General features: G+C 27.8%; 1 protein-coding gene across 4 annotated transcripts in view; it reads right to left on the bottom strand.

Annotated features, from left to right (window-relative positions):
* Positions 1 to 10,703, bottom strand: part of LOC107453771 (SPARC-related modular calcium-binding protein 1) — a 122,450-nt gene extending 111,747 nt beyond the window's left edge. For all 4 annotated transcript variants that reach the window (XM_043040473.3, XM_043040474.3, XM_071179428.2 and 1 more), the window contains exon 1: positions 9,956 to 10,703. In XM_043040473.3, the coding sequence (XP_042896407.2) occupies positions 9,956 to 10,036 (81 nt within the window). In that variant the 5' untranslated portion in view covers positions 10,037 to 10,703. The remainder of the gene's footprint in view (positions 1 to 9,955) is intronic.
* Positions 10,704 to 15,054: the final 4,351 nt, after the last annotated feature.

Genomic DNA, 15,054 nt, shown 5'->3' with positions numbered 1-15,054 from the left:
GTTATTTCGATAATGAGTGAGAATTATTTTTTAAAATATACACATAAAATAGTATAAGAAGGTAATTTAAAAAAAATTATGGATCAAATTCATTTATTACATAATATTACACATTTTGATGAATTTTAGCGGAGGTAAATGAATGCCCTTTAAAAACTTAAAATGCCCTTTTATGCGCCCTGCCCTTTTTCAATTCCTAGGTAGAACGCAGCTTAATAATATTAACTGCATAATACAAATTGCATAATTGCATTGAATAATATAAATTGATAAGTTAAAATTAAGTTAATTTTTATAATAATGAAATAATATAAATTAATATTATAATTATAAAATAATATTGCACTAGTTAAAATAATTTTAATTAAGAATGGAAATTGAATAATAATATAAATTAAAGATAACTTCTATTATAATTTTTCCTGCTTCTAACATAAAAATATGTTCCTATATATTTTTGTCAAAAAAATAAGTTATCAATTTTTTATAATGACTATTGGAATTTCTTTATTTATTTGTTTGTTTATTCATTTATTTTGTATAGAAACCAATAGAAAGTTATTTTATAATGAAACATTTCAGGATAAATGTGTGTAAAATATATTTTATGATGAATTATTAAAGATTGGGTAATAAAATCATTTTTATCTGAAAAAGTCTCTTGTTATGAGCTATTAAAGAAGGAATAATCTACAATCATGTATTTAAATCTGAATATTTAGTTTTAAAAATTTTATAAATTTAATATATTTAATAGTAACCAAGGAATATATGTAATAATATGTTTTAACGTAATAATACTTAAATTATACTTTCAAACAAATTAGTTTGATAAAATTTATGTCTATTTTTATCTGAGATATCCAGCTGTTTTAATTACTTATAATATTTATAAATTACATAACTATCATTGTAAGTACCTACAAAAGTATATATATGTAGTAAAAAATATCAAAATAACTGTTACATTTTAAGCAAACAAATTGTTTTTACTGTTATTTAATGCCTTGAATGTTGACAACCTCGGCCTTTCCTTAAAGTCTAAAAAGAAATGTCAGCTGATTTTTTTTTAACGAACGTATTTTTGAAAGAAAATAATGATCTGTGTAACTGAACATATAAGATTCCTTTTTATCTTAGTCTCATTCACTTTAAGCAAAAAAGCACTTGAAGTCATTCGTTATTTAGATAACGCTCATTAAAAGAATGATTTCGGTAGTTTTCATTGTTCATTTTTGAAAGTCTTTCCCTTATTTATTTTTGTAAAATCTTAAGCTCATATATCAGTTAATAACGGATACAAGTCTGAAGTTATGTTTAAAATCACTAAAATATGCTTCAGCTTTTTTTCTCAAATTTTTTATATTTTACGTCAAGGATAAATTTATAAGAACATGACAGAATGATTAAAAATACGTTAAACGTAAAACATAATATGTATGCAGTCAGAAATCAATTTTCATCACCGTGAAACAGTATTTTTAATATATTATGATGTACAACGGTTTCTCCCTAAACGAATTTTTTTTCTCTTTTTTACATTAGTAAATTATAAATAAATCGAATTTCTTTTAAGAATGTAAAGTTCAGTAATAAATTTGCAATGATCTAAAGACAACCACCCTGATTTCCATCTACTGATGATAAATTAATTGAAAGTAACTAATTTCCTAGTCATAAATACTAAGGGGTATATTCATTTCTATATAACACGAAATGTAATCACTATAAGTATCAAAACAATCAGTATATAATATGTTAAGTAACCTAACCGCGTCATCGTAACATAATATGTACGAAAATTTCCTGGTTATTAACATCGCAGGGATGTATTAACAAATGTTTTCAGGCATTATTGTTAGAAGATACATTGTTATCAAATTTTTATCTTAAATTCTATTATTATAATATTATTCTGAAACATCTGAAATGTGCTGAATGTCGACTTTCGCCTGAAAGTATCGACATTCATATAGTGATTTAGTCAATGTGAAAGATGCATGTTATATTCCATTTTCTATAATTTAAACGAAAAGTGTAGGAAATAACGGGCTCTTATCAATAGGAATGGCCCTCAAATTATAAACAAGAGTGAAATAAGAGTAAAAAAGTAAGAGTGAAGAAAATATCGGGCAAGACCCACACTTCCCTTCCCGGTTATTTTATTTTATTTTATATTTTACAACCGTCATTGAACAGCCAACCCAATTTAATGGGTTTATGACTACTAACGTTCAACCCAATCCAGAAGACAATGGAACTCCTGGATCGAGTGTTGGGACAAATTTGCCTTCGTGGAGGACTTTTTGATGGAGCTAACCCGCAATTGCGTTACATGGAGAAGAAGACTACGAGAACCTCCCACGGTTAGCCCGACAGCAAGGGGACTCTAACCCATGATCCGTCTACCACTGAGGATATTTCATGTCAGCACTGTGGTCGGTGCAAGTCGGATGCGGTATTCGTATCGACTGGGATTCGAACCCGGTTTGCCGCATTGGAAGGCGTACTCTTTATCCCCTGAAACATCGCTGTTCTTCTCTTCCCGGTTATTATTTCGGTTAATGCTAACCGAAAATGGTTTATAATATCCAAGTCATTTGCAAAATATGATTTAAAAAACGCTCATTTATACGCTCGGTATATATTTGCTCGATATTCGCTTACAGTTAAATTAAATTTATGGGGTTTTTCTAATAATGCCCGACGAGCTTTCTGGATATCGATTGGGAAGGAAAAAAAACTTTAATAATAACAAAAATATTCAAGGACAATGTATATAAAAAAAATTGAAATAGAAAAATTCAATCAGTGAAGTCCTTTTCACGCTTTGAGCATTTCTGTTTCTTCACACCTCTACTGTCTATAAAATGATGGAACGGTGCTAAATCCCATCACCAGTGGACGAGAAGTTCAAAATCATGTTTCCGGGGCCAAAAGATCAACTTCATCCAACTTCTCCATAGAACACCCCTTTCTCGCACCCCGAGAAAGGCTAATTTCCGGTATCGTGACACACGTGCTCCGCAGATGTTGAAACATAGGCTGGAAATGAGATCCCAAAAGTGTACACAGCCAAGAGTTATATCTTATAAGAGATCAAAATCGCCCACTAACTACATCGATTTTTTTTTTTTTGGAAGAAAAATGAGAGAGCGGTCAGCAGTTGAAACAAAAAAGGAGCAATATACTAAAACTTATCTACGGCTAAATCGACAGGTATACCCATTGAAGTGAGATTTTAAAAAAGATTATTGCCACTATTCGGAAACTTTTGAGTCATAAGTCTTCATATTTTGAACAGCGATGTTAGCTTTAATAGGCAAGTATCTGAACTCTCGTGTTCAATCTAGAACAGCTATTCTTTATTAAAAAAAATTATTAAGTATGAAAGTTGGAGGTTATTTTTAGTTGTTCACATCGATCAAAGATATATTGTTAATGAGTGTAAAGATTTAGTTTCCGAATGTAACATCCAGTACACATCATGCAGTACTTGTTTTTTGCTTAATTATGAAGAAAAACGTGATTGCAACTCTAAAAGTTAAGATTATTATTATTATTATTATTATTATTCTGAAAATCGTCATTTAAGTAACTAATCTTACAATTAATGCGAATTTGTAACGATCTGTTAGTCCAACAATTTGTTTCTTATTCATAAGTTCGTTTTATGTTCGAAATTATTTGTTTTTGAGTAGTTGTAGAAATCGAACTAAATGAATATCTATGTTCAAATAATTTTCGTAACAGTTAATCATAATATTTTTAAACACTATTTATTTTGAACAAAAATAAACACAGAATAAAAATAAATATTGTAATATTTAGCATATTATATTGAACTCCTATAAAGATACACACTAAGATTATAAGTGTTAATATTTATGTCATAATACAGCATTTCTTGCCACACTTACATAAAAAAAATATGAAAACATATTTCACATTATTTTTTATCGATGTTAATTTGATAATCTTAAAAATGAGCTCAAATGATAAATTTATGTTTCGAAGAAAAAATAGGAAGTATTGAAGATTACGTATTTTAAGAAAAATATTTATTTTTTATGAAATATTTGAGAAAAGTTCTTCGTGTCAGACAAATTTCAGTTGCTAAATATTTAAAAACATTGCTTTAAAAACATTGCTTTAAAAAACGATATTATTATTCAGAATTACTGACAGGAACGATATTATTATTCAGTTTACAGTATGAACTTCTAAATATAAAACAAATAATTAGATTTGGTGAATTCTGAAAACTACATAAATTTCTAAGCTTACTGCACTGTTAGAAATTTCTCGGTAAGAATTGCTAAATAGCAATTTCTTTAATTGTTATTTTAGCATATTCATCCATAACAGTTAAATAACCATAAGAAAGATGGTATTAAAACTGTTAAGTGTAAGAAAAAACTTTTATTAATTGTTTCCCCCCCCCCTTTTAATACGGTTAAACAACCAGGATTCGATCTGCTCCAACTATGCCCACATTATAAAATTTTGTTCCATGCAGTTGGATAAATAATGCAACTGAGAGGGCTAATTGGTCAATCTCATAACTGGCCGAACAGAGATCGAATCACAGTGTTAATACTACAATATTTCTTCCACTCTTTTAATACATGAAGAGTTTCCTGTGTCCTGCACTCTTCGATTGGTGGCCCTGGACTGTTAGAATACGAAACTATCATTCACGCATAACACCCACAGAGCTCCTATGTCCCTATAAGCTTCATTTTCATGGTTTAGATATTATGCTAGTTGTAAATGGTTACAAAATCATATAATTTTGTATTCGCGGTTTTTTAACCGTGCCAGTGGTAAACAGTTTCAAAACTGTAAAGGTAAAGAAATGTCAATAACCATAAGCTTTATGGTAAATCGGATGGGCAGACTATTTTTAAAAAATTAACTTTGATTTTACCATTTCTGAAAGAAACATTTTACAGTTAGGTATCAACCCCAAACTTCACGTAGCTTACAAATCATTTCTATAAAACTGCTTAATTTCCAAAAAATAGTTTATTTTAATGTTTAATTCAACAATTTCAAAAATATTAGATTTGGTTTTGAATCTTTTATCGTGCAAATATATAGAAACTTTAAGATACCTTAATATTATGTTGAATCAAAATAATATGTAATCAAATTTAGCAAGGATTAATTTGCACAATAGCATGGATAAATTTGACACCGCATTGAGATTGCAACGAATATCTAAGATATTGTGGTTCGACGTGGTCCAATTCCTTCTTATAACAATTCGCATCTAACAGTTAGAATTTTATAGCAGTTAGCACTATTAAAAAAATCGAATTCATTATTGGAGTACATACATTTTTTTTCTTTTATTAATTCGTTTAAAAGTCAGAGTACTAATTATTTTTAAATAAACATATCTACATATCAATACCACACATGTCAGCCCATATAAACAAAAGTATGAAGTTAGTTTACATTTTAAAAATAGTGTGGACAGAGAATAACAGTCTCAAAATAGCAAACGATAATTTAAACGATTAGTTCTGATCACGTGTGAATGAGTTAATCACTAAAAAAAGAATAACCCCTGAAAGTGTTTGATAACAAGAATTGGAATCCTATTTTACACATCAAGCTGATAAGAAAAGAATTTTGAATCAAAACTTTGAAAACGGTTAAAATGCGGAAAAATAATTCTCAGAAACGACTGTGCTCTTATCCGCAACTTTGCGAGATCCTAGAAATATCCCTTGATTTTTAACTTAAAAGCTTCTTTACTATTTTCGAAATGTTTAAGTTAACTTTTTTAAAATTTAGTACATATTACATAATAACATAGACTATAAAAACCGTAATTTTACAGTGAAAAAGTTTTTTTAAACCCTTACTCTGTTAATAAAGCAAAACATAATAGTTAAATGTTTATCCACCATACATAATTATTTTCACGTAATTCAGACAATTATAGTCGCACAAATATCTATTTTAAAAAAGAGGCAAGGGAAAAGAGAGAATCAAGGAACTGGAGTTAAATAACGTGGAGCGTGTTTTAAAAATAAAGTGTGTCTTATGTATTACAATGAATTAAAACACATACTGAAGAAAAAATGATAAAATATTGAACCCTTGGATATTTCATAACCAATTACACACTTTAAACTTACTGATTTCGAATAAAAATCTAATAAAAATTGTTTGTATATTTCTTAACAGATTGCATACTTTTACAAGAATACTGGTTAAATTATTTTTACAGAATTTATTGTACAAATATGTTTAGTTATGATTAGTATTTTTGAAATACTGATAATTTCGTAAATATTATAGAACATTTGAAGAATAAATAATAGATATGGTGACATAATTATATTTCTTACATGAAATTTAGAAAATCCATTTCAGAAAAGTTGCAAGGTTTGTAATCGAATTTAAAATTCGATCATAAGAAACTTAATTTTTTATTATATTTCACATCAAATAAATTGAAATTTGCATTCTTATCATTTAAATTCTTTCTTTTTTTTTTCGTTTCAATTTTAAAAAAAAGTATTAAAAATAATTTGTTATGTACCAAAATGACTTTCATACAATATCATTGTCTATTGTGATATTTAAAATTAACACTTTTACATAATGACTGTAATATTCAATCTGAAACAATTTCATTTTAAAAAAAGGAATTCAAAATATAATCTAGTTATCATGAAACAAATGATAACTAAAAAAAAACGCACGTATTAAATCTGATGTCAGTCTTGTTTAATCATGTAACGGATATGTAAATGATTCCCTAATATAAAAGAAATGATCTTTTTATCAAATGATCGTTATTTCACGCATTTGGACTTAACCTTAATGGTTCGAAAGCCTAACCTTAAATATGCTAATTAACTAATGCAGTCGATATTTCAAGATGCAAACTCAGACGTAAAAACGTTCTAACTATTGCCTAAACTATTGTAATAATATTCTCCAGATAGATGTAATCTCCCTATATTTTGAGGAATCGAAAGCTGAATGTGTCGAAAAATAGGCATGTTTTTTTTTTTTTTTTTTAATTTTTTTTTATAACGATCGTTAAACATCCGACCCAATTTTATGGGTTTATGACTAATGTTCAACTCCGTATCCTTCTATTTTTTAATGCAATCCAGAAGACAAGGGAAGTCCTGGATCGAGCTTTGGGAGAAATTTTGTCTTCGTGGAGGACTTTTTGATGGAACCAACCCTCATTTGCGTTACATGGAGAGGAAGACCACGAGAACCTCCCATGGTTAGCCTAACGGCAAGGGGACTCTAACCCATGATCCGTCTACCACTGAGGATATTTCACGTCAGCACTATGGTCGGCACAAGCCGGATGCGGAATTCGTATCGACTGGGGTTCGAACCCGGCTCGCCGCATTGGAAAGCGAACGCCCTATCCCCTGAGCCATTCGCGGCTTAGGTATGTTTATTTTATTTTATATTATAACCGTCGTTGAACAGCTGACGCAATCTTATGGGTTTACGACTACTAATGTTCAACTCCGTAGCCATGTAATTTTGAACCCAATTCAGCAGTCAAATGAACTCCTGGATTGAGTATTGGGAGAAATTTGCCTTCATGGAGGACTTTTTTAAGCAGCTAACCCGCGTTTGCATTACATGCAGAGCAAGACCACGAGAACCTCCCACGGTTAGCCTAACGGCAAGGGGACTCTAACCCATGATCCGTCTACCACTGAAGATATTTCACGTCAGCACTGTGGTCGGTGCTAGCCGGATGCGGAATTCGTATCGACTGTGATTCGAACCCGGTTAATACGTTTTGGTATCAGAAACGTTTTTTTTTTTTTTTTTTTTTTTTTAATGGATTAGAATTCTTTATCCTCAAAATACGGCATGCAGCCTCTATCCGGAAAATATGGTCCAAATAGGTCAAGAAGAAGAGCAGTCAAAAGTTTGGGACTACTCTTCCCTGTGTCTCAAGAAATTTTTAAGCGAATTGATAAAAAATTTTACTCAGAAATCAAACTTCAAATATACAATTTTTTAAAATCGACATACTCAGAAACTATTCGATTGATTTTATTCAAATTTATTTTATATTTTGTCATTTAAAATTACAAACTTTAAAATTATGCGAAAACGATTTTGCCTTACAAATCAAAATTGCTTCGACTATTTAAAAATTAAATAATAACTAATTGTTAGAAATTATTTTTCATCCTTAAATAAATGAATTTTATAATTGTGCGAAATTTTTTTTTCGATTTGCTTAATGGGTTCTCCAGCTGTATTCAAAAATTTAAAAAGTGAAATTAACATTAAGGGGATCAAACTTTCGACTGCTCTCCTGTCTAAACTATTGTGATCATATTTTTAAATTATTCTAAACTATTATTTATTCTAAATTATTATTTATTCTAAGCTATTATTTATTCTAAACTATTATTTATTCTAAACTATTGTGTCAAACAGATTGCTACTATCTCCCTGTATTTTTAGGGACCAAAATCCGTACGTGTCGAAAAAATAGGTGTGTTAATTCAGAGAAAATATGTTTTGGTGTCTGATTTCGAAACTTAAAATATTGTCTACACTAATCAGTTAGCATATTTAAAGTTAGGCAATCGAACACTTAAGATTGCGCCCTAGTACACTAAAATCCGATCATCAGATCAAAAATTATTCAAGATATCCATTTTTTTTTTCTTTGCACAATGTGCACCATTTTATAGATAAGTTTCCTCTAATTATGTAAAAAAATACTGGTCTGATAAAAAAAATAAAAAATAAAAATTATTTTTTTAATTGTGACACTGATAAACTTATTTGACCGGACATAATAATTTATCTCTTCTTGTTGTTTGTTCAGCTATTTTGAAAGAATTAACTTTACGCAATTACAATGATTGCTACTTTTAATTACTATTGATTATTAATTAGTTTGTTATTGCTCATTTTGTTGACAGTTGAATAATTTTCAAATAGGTTATAAGAAAAATAAAAAAAAATAATGAAATAAAATAGCCACTAGTTTACATGTCCTTTCCCAACAATTAATGAAGTCACTTTATTACCCTACGCGTAACTAAAGTAATCCCCACAACATTTTTGTTGATTAAACAATGAGAGTACAATAAGTGTCAAACATTACCTGCAATTGAAATAAGAATTAAAAAATAGATAGAATTCTCTAGGCATAAGGCTTTTTAAAATTAATTGATATTTGCTTAAGTATAGGTTGTGTGTAAAATATTTTTTAAACGGCTAATTATTTAAATAATTAAATATAAAGAACAATTTTGATTAACATTTCTCTAAAATGTCTTTAAATTTTTAAGTAAAATGTGTTATGCTTCACAAACATTAATTTATTTATTTCTAAATATATTATAGCTAAAGATTTAAAAGTTAATCGCTAAATGAATTACATAAAATTTAAAAATTTTTAATGATTGAATATAGACCAGCGAAATGCAAGTAATGTACTTAATAAAAAAATTAATAAAATTTAATACTTTTGACGCAAATCTTATTATAAAATGAACTTTTAGTTTCAAGTTAATAAATTTTTCTTCTAAACTTGATTTCAAGTTCCACTTACATATGAATGAGTAGAATTGAAAATCTTAGCACAGGGGGAAAAAAAACTCTTATTCCCAAATTTACAATTCCATACTCATTTATGAATAATCTTCTAACATAATACAGCTTTAAATACAATGCAAATATTCTTATAATTTTTTTGGTGCTTCAAATATCAATTTCAAAACTCTTATAGCATTTCAGTCTGATTCAGTAATATTGTTATTTTGAAAACGATGAATAAATAAATTAAATATATTATACTTACATAATATCAAGTTCTAAATATATTAATTCTCTCAATTAATAAATAATGTTTTTTAAAACTTTAGAACAATTAACTCTTATTTTAACAAGCATTTAATATTTAATTCTAGTCACAAAATTTACTTACAAATGAATGGGCAGAGTTGAGAAGACATAGCAGAAAAAAGGAAGCAAACGATAATTCCAACATTTTGAATTCCATATTCATCGTCTATGATCCTCTTCTATAATATATCTTTAAATATAATGTATATATCCTTTATAATTTTTTTTTTCGTATTTCAAATATCACTCTTGAAATACTTTTAACACTTCAGTCTGATTCATTTTCTTATTTTGAAAACGATATATAAATAAACGAAATTTATTGTATTTACATATTTGTCAAGCTTTTAAAATAATCTCTCAATTAATAATTAACGTATAATAATGATTCTATAACTGTAACATTATCCTTTTGCAAAAGAGCTGTCAAATAATCAACTGTTTACGTTAAACGCACCGCCAATAATGCTGTCAAATGTGGAGCGAAATCGCTATCAACTGTTCCACGATATACCGAACAAGTTGCCGCTACCCGCCGTTGAATGAAGGGATTGACTGGACCAATATGGGCATGCGCACTTCAGTTTGCAGCAGACGATAGCCACACAACGGCTGCTTCCGTCTTACGTGCCACCTTTCAATTCTTCGAGCATGCATTTGTCTCCGTATTGAATAACAATTTAAGACAGATTTGTTTTCGTTTTTTTTTAGCATCAATTAATTGACATGCAGCGGATGAAGGCCTGAAGCACTGAGCGATCAATTTTGTTAAGTGAGACAGCCCTTCAGCAAGGGGTGTTATTAAAGGATGTCATTTAAATATCATCCTCCGGAACGCTTCTATGTTTGTAGAGCAAAGAAAAATTATTCGGCGTGATTTATGAACAAATTGAAATATCAAGGATCTAGAATAAACTTAACGTATGTTCTTTTTTATGTATATGAAATGTCAGGTGACTATTCCTAGAAATGTTAGAGGCAATAGCAAAATTATTAGCTATTTTAATTAAATTTTCATCAAAATTAAGATTTTCTTAGGATTTCTAAGATTCTGTCATCGTAAACGACAAAAAGCTTACCCCCGCTCTTTATTTTTAAACTCCAATGATTTTGTGTGTTCTTCATTTATATTTAAACAGTATTACATAAATTTATTTATCAGCTTTTTGAGCCATGAGAAATAAAAAGCTACTTCGAACTATATAAACAACATCGTGTTGTAAATTGTAGTGTTATATAGCACTATAAACTACTCAATATAGATTCAAAATTAATGTTGCACTTTCTAATTATTTTAGGTTTCCTCGTTTGAAATCAAAAATGATTATTACAAATGTAATGGATTCAACCTTAATAGTACATAGTTATGACCATAATAAATATACATGAATATGTATAATGAGTATTCGAATCAACTAAAAATATACTTGTATAAGTAAACCAAATGAAGAAGAAAAAGAGTTTAGCCTAAATAACTTTTTATCTAATGATCGGATTTTCAGATGTTAAAAGGCGACCTTAGTAGCTCGAAGGATACTTTAAATATGCTAGTAAGTCTACTCATGAATTAAGTTAAAAATCCAAACAAAAAAATTACTTTTTGAACTAACATAACTCTTTTTATGCCACTTTTGACTTTCAAAATACGGGAAATATCAAATATTAGGACAATTAATTTTTAACAAATTCGAAATAGTTGTGAATTAAAATTTGTTAATCGATTTAAAAATGGTTGCCCTCATTTGCAAAACTAATTTCCTAAGAGATAATTTTTTATCTAAACTGATATTCAAATTAATAATGTTGGAAAAATGTTCAATTATAACTTACGAAAATTATTACATTGTCTTAAACAATGCAAATTCTAATAATTCAATCAAACATTTGAATAAAATTAAGATTTTAGTTCAAAAAAAATGAAAACTCAAAAATCAGATTATTTCTTTTATTCTTATATTTTAAGAACTATTTGGATGATTTTTCTTTAATAAAAAAAATATCAAATATTCTGCATGTTATCACCCATAAGCTTCTTTTATTCTTATATATTTTTCAAACACTTATTTTAAATGAAATATAGCTGAGTATAGCAACAAAAGAAATGGAAGGTTTCCTTGCTTGGATTGCTTAAATTTTTAATGTAGTACAGTGACAGAAAAATAATTTTGCAACGGAAACTGTATTGGGGGTTTATATCAATTCTTAAAAAAAATAATAATAAAATAAAAAAAGATTAAATTATATTTTTAAGTAGGAATAAAATCGTATAAAATTGTCGAATTAATTCACGTAAGGAATATTATTTTAAAAACTCGCCTACTTAGCTATTGGTTTCCCGAACTGAACCTCTATTTTTTTTAACATAGTTGAAGAAAAAGTGAGATACACTAAAATATGCATTAGAACACAATCTAATGAACCCAATTAAATCTTATAGCGTTTGAACTTTCTTTAAATAAAATTAATATCATTCATTTACATATATATATATATATATATATATATATATATATATATATATATATATATATATATATATATATATATATACTATATATACACCTATCGATCTCTATTTCATTTATATATTTATTCATTTAGTTATTTTTTGTTATTTTTGAACCAACATTCATTTTTTCCTTAATAATGACAACTATTGATCAATTCTTTTCAATTTAATGAAAAAGCTCCAGAATGCTCAACACTTTATTTTTCTCACCTAACTATACTTTATTTTATTTATATAATAATAATAATAAAAAAAGTCACATGGGGAAAGAAAAATGCCAGGAAGGATTAAAACTCTACATTATTTTCGTTAATTTAAAAGAATGTTGCTGTTTAAAATGCTGACCGAATATTTGTGACAAAATTATTTCAGCTCTACTTCTCAAAATGTACAAAACGCAATTCCTAAATGTTCCCCTCAACCCTCCTATTTGTCAAGAGTCAAAAGAAGGGTAAGCCATCCTTTTTCACCTCTATCCAAAGCTGACCATAAGTACAACAGGTGTTTCCCCTCCCATATCACCTGGATTTATTAGCCAAATGAATGTCCAGGGCATTGTTGAAGGTGCTAAACCTTCTATTTAAGCTTAAACACGCATTCATTCACGCATCCCCAACCTTCATTCACACAGCTAAACCGTTTATGTGCCTTCAGGAGTTTTCCCTGCACTCTACACGCGTTGCAAATTGATTTTGAGAATGTGTGGAAGAAAATATCCAAATATTCCTATTCTCTCTCTAGTAACCCTGTTACAAAGTGATATTAATATATTAAATAAAAATTAAAGTTAAATATTCCAAATTTTTTTAGGAATACTAATTAATATGTATAGTATTTAATAAAAAAATAAACGTCATAGATAAATTTTAATTTTTACATAAGAAGTATCCATGTTGCAAATCATTATTTAAAAAATATAGCAGGAAGCATTGTAACATTCTCGCTCTTTTTCTATATCTATATTTCATTAGGAAGGAATTTAAATAATACTTTTAAAATAACTATTTTACGCTAGAAACTATCTTATCCGAAGCAAAAATAAATTTTATACATAGGTTTTATTTTTTAGTTTCCATTTAACATACACTTTTTCCAAAAAAAGTACACTTTTAAAATTTGATGTTGAGTCTATGTCAGAGAAAATATCCTAACATTCCCTATAGTAGCCATGTTATAAAGTGGTATTTATATATTTCATTAATGATAAAGCTAAATATTCCAAATATTTTAGAAATACTAGTTAATATGAGAAGCTATCGTATTAAATAAAAAATAAATATCATAGATAGATTTTAATTTTTACACAAGAAGCATCTTATTAAAAATCATTGTTTAGAAAATATAGCAGAAAACATTCTAGCACTCTTATTATTTTTCTATATTTATATTTCATCAGGAATTAATTTATAAAGTACTTCTAGCTTTTTTTAAACAACTATTCTACACAAGAAACTCGTATTCGTATCTAGGTTTTACTTTTTAGTTACTATCTAGCATAAATTGTTTCCAAAGGAGAAAAAAAAAGTAGATATGTCAAAATTAATGTTGACAGCATATCCTAACAATCCTATTCTCTATTGTAACCATGTTATGAAGGGATATTCATACATTTCATTAGCAATAAAATGAAATACTTCAATTTCTTTCGAAATATTAGTTAACATGAGAATCTGTCGTATTCGAAAAAAGATAAATATCATAGATAGATATTAATTTTTACATAAGAAGTATCCATGTTAGAAATCGTTATTTAAGAAACATTCTAACTCTATATCTATATTTCGTTTGGGATGAAGTGAAATGTAACTTCAATTTTCTTAAAACAACTATTTTACCCAAGATACTATCGTATTCGAATCGAAAATAAGTGTTATACATAGGTTTTACTTCTTGGTCACTACTTAACATAAACTATTTCCAAAAAAAGTAGACATGTCAAAATTTATCTTGAGAACATGTCGGAGAAAATATTCCAGCATTCCCGTATAGAGATAAGTTGAAAGGCGTTCTTAGAAGCACCTATAAAGTTTCGTCAAGCAATAAAATTGGTTTCGATAATCTTCTGAAACTTGTATACGCTATTTACTTTTTTTCTCCTTATTTTTCAAGGATTTTTAGAATATATAATACGGGTGATCTGGGTCTGGTGGTAGCTAACAAAATACATATATTTCTTTTTTAATATAATACAACTCGATTTGAATTTTCTTCCTTCTATTAAAAATGGTTAAGTTCAGTTTTTTACTAAGCCCCGAAAATCTAATTGTGGGTTATCGTAAACAATTAGTTAATTAATAAAAATATAAAAAAATTGCAAAGGTTTTTAATATTTGGTATTAACAAAAGGCGTTTTTGAAATTTAAAGAATAGCAATTAAAGAAAAAACGAGCTTTAAATAAAACTTACAATTTACTGATAAGAAATAAAATATAAACAGGTATAGAATTAATGAAAATTTAAAAAAAATATTTTTCAACCTAATTATTTTAGGAGAACGTAATTCTAAAAAAAAAAGAAAAAAATATATTGTCTACAAGGTCTTCTTTCAAATTCTAAACACGTTATGAGTATAGTTTCAAAAACAGCTAACTTCACCAGGCTCAAGAATTACATTAAATGTTATCCTCCTCTTACTACCATTTTTTTTCTTCCTTTTTTAAACTTTATTATCT

Source organism: Parasteatoda tepidariorum, chromosome 3 (assembly GCF_982258835.1).
Source record: "Parasteatoda tepidariorum strain Cologne lab strain chromosome 3, Ptep-v5.0, whole genome shotgun sequence".
In the NCBI taxonomy this organism is placed as follows: domain Eukaryota; kingdom Metazoa; phylum Arthropoda; class Arachnida; order Araneae; family Theridiidae; genus Parasteatoda; species Parasteatoda tepidariorum.
This window is presented reverse-complemented; position numbering and strand designations above follow the sequence as displayed.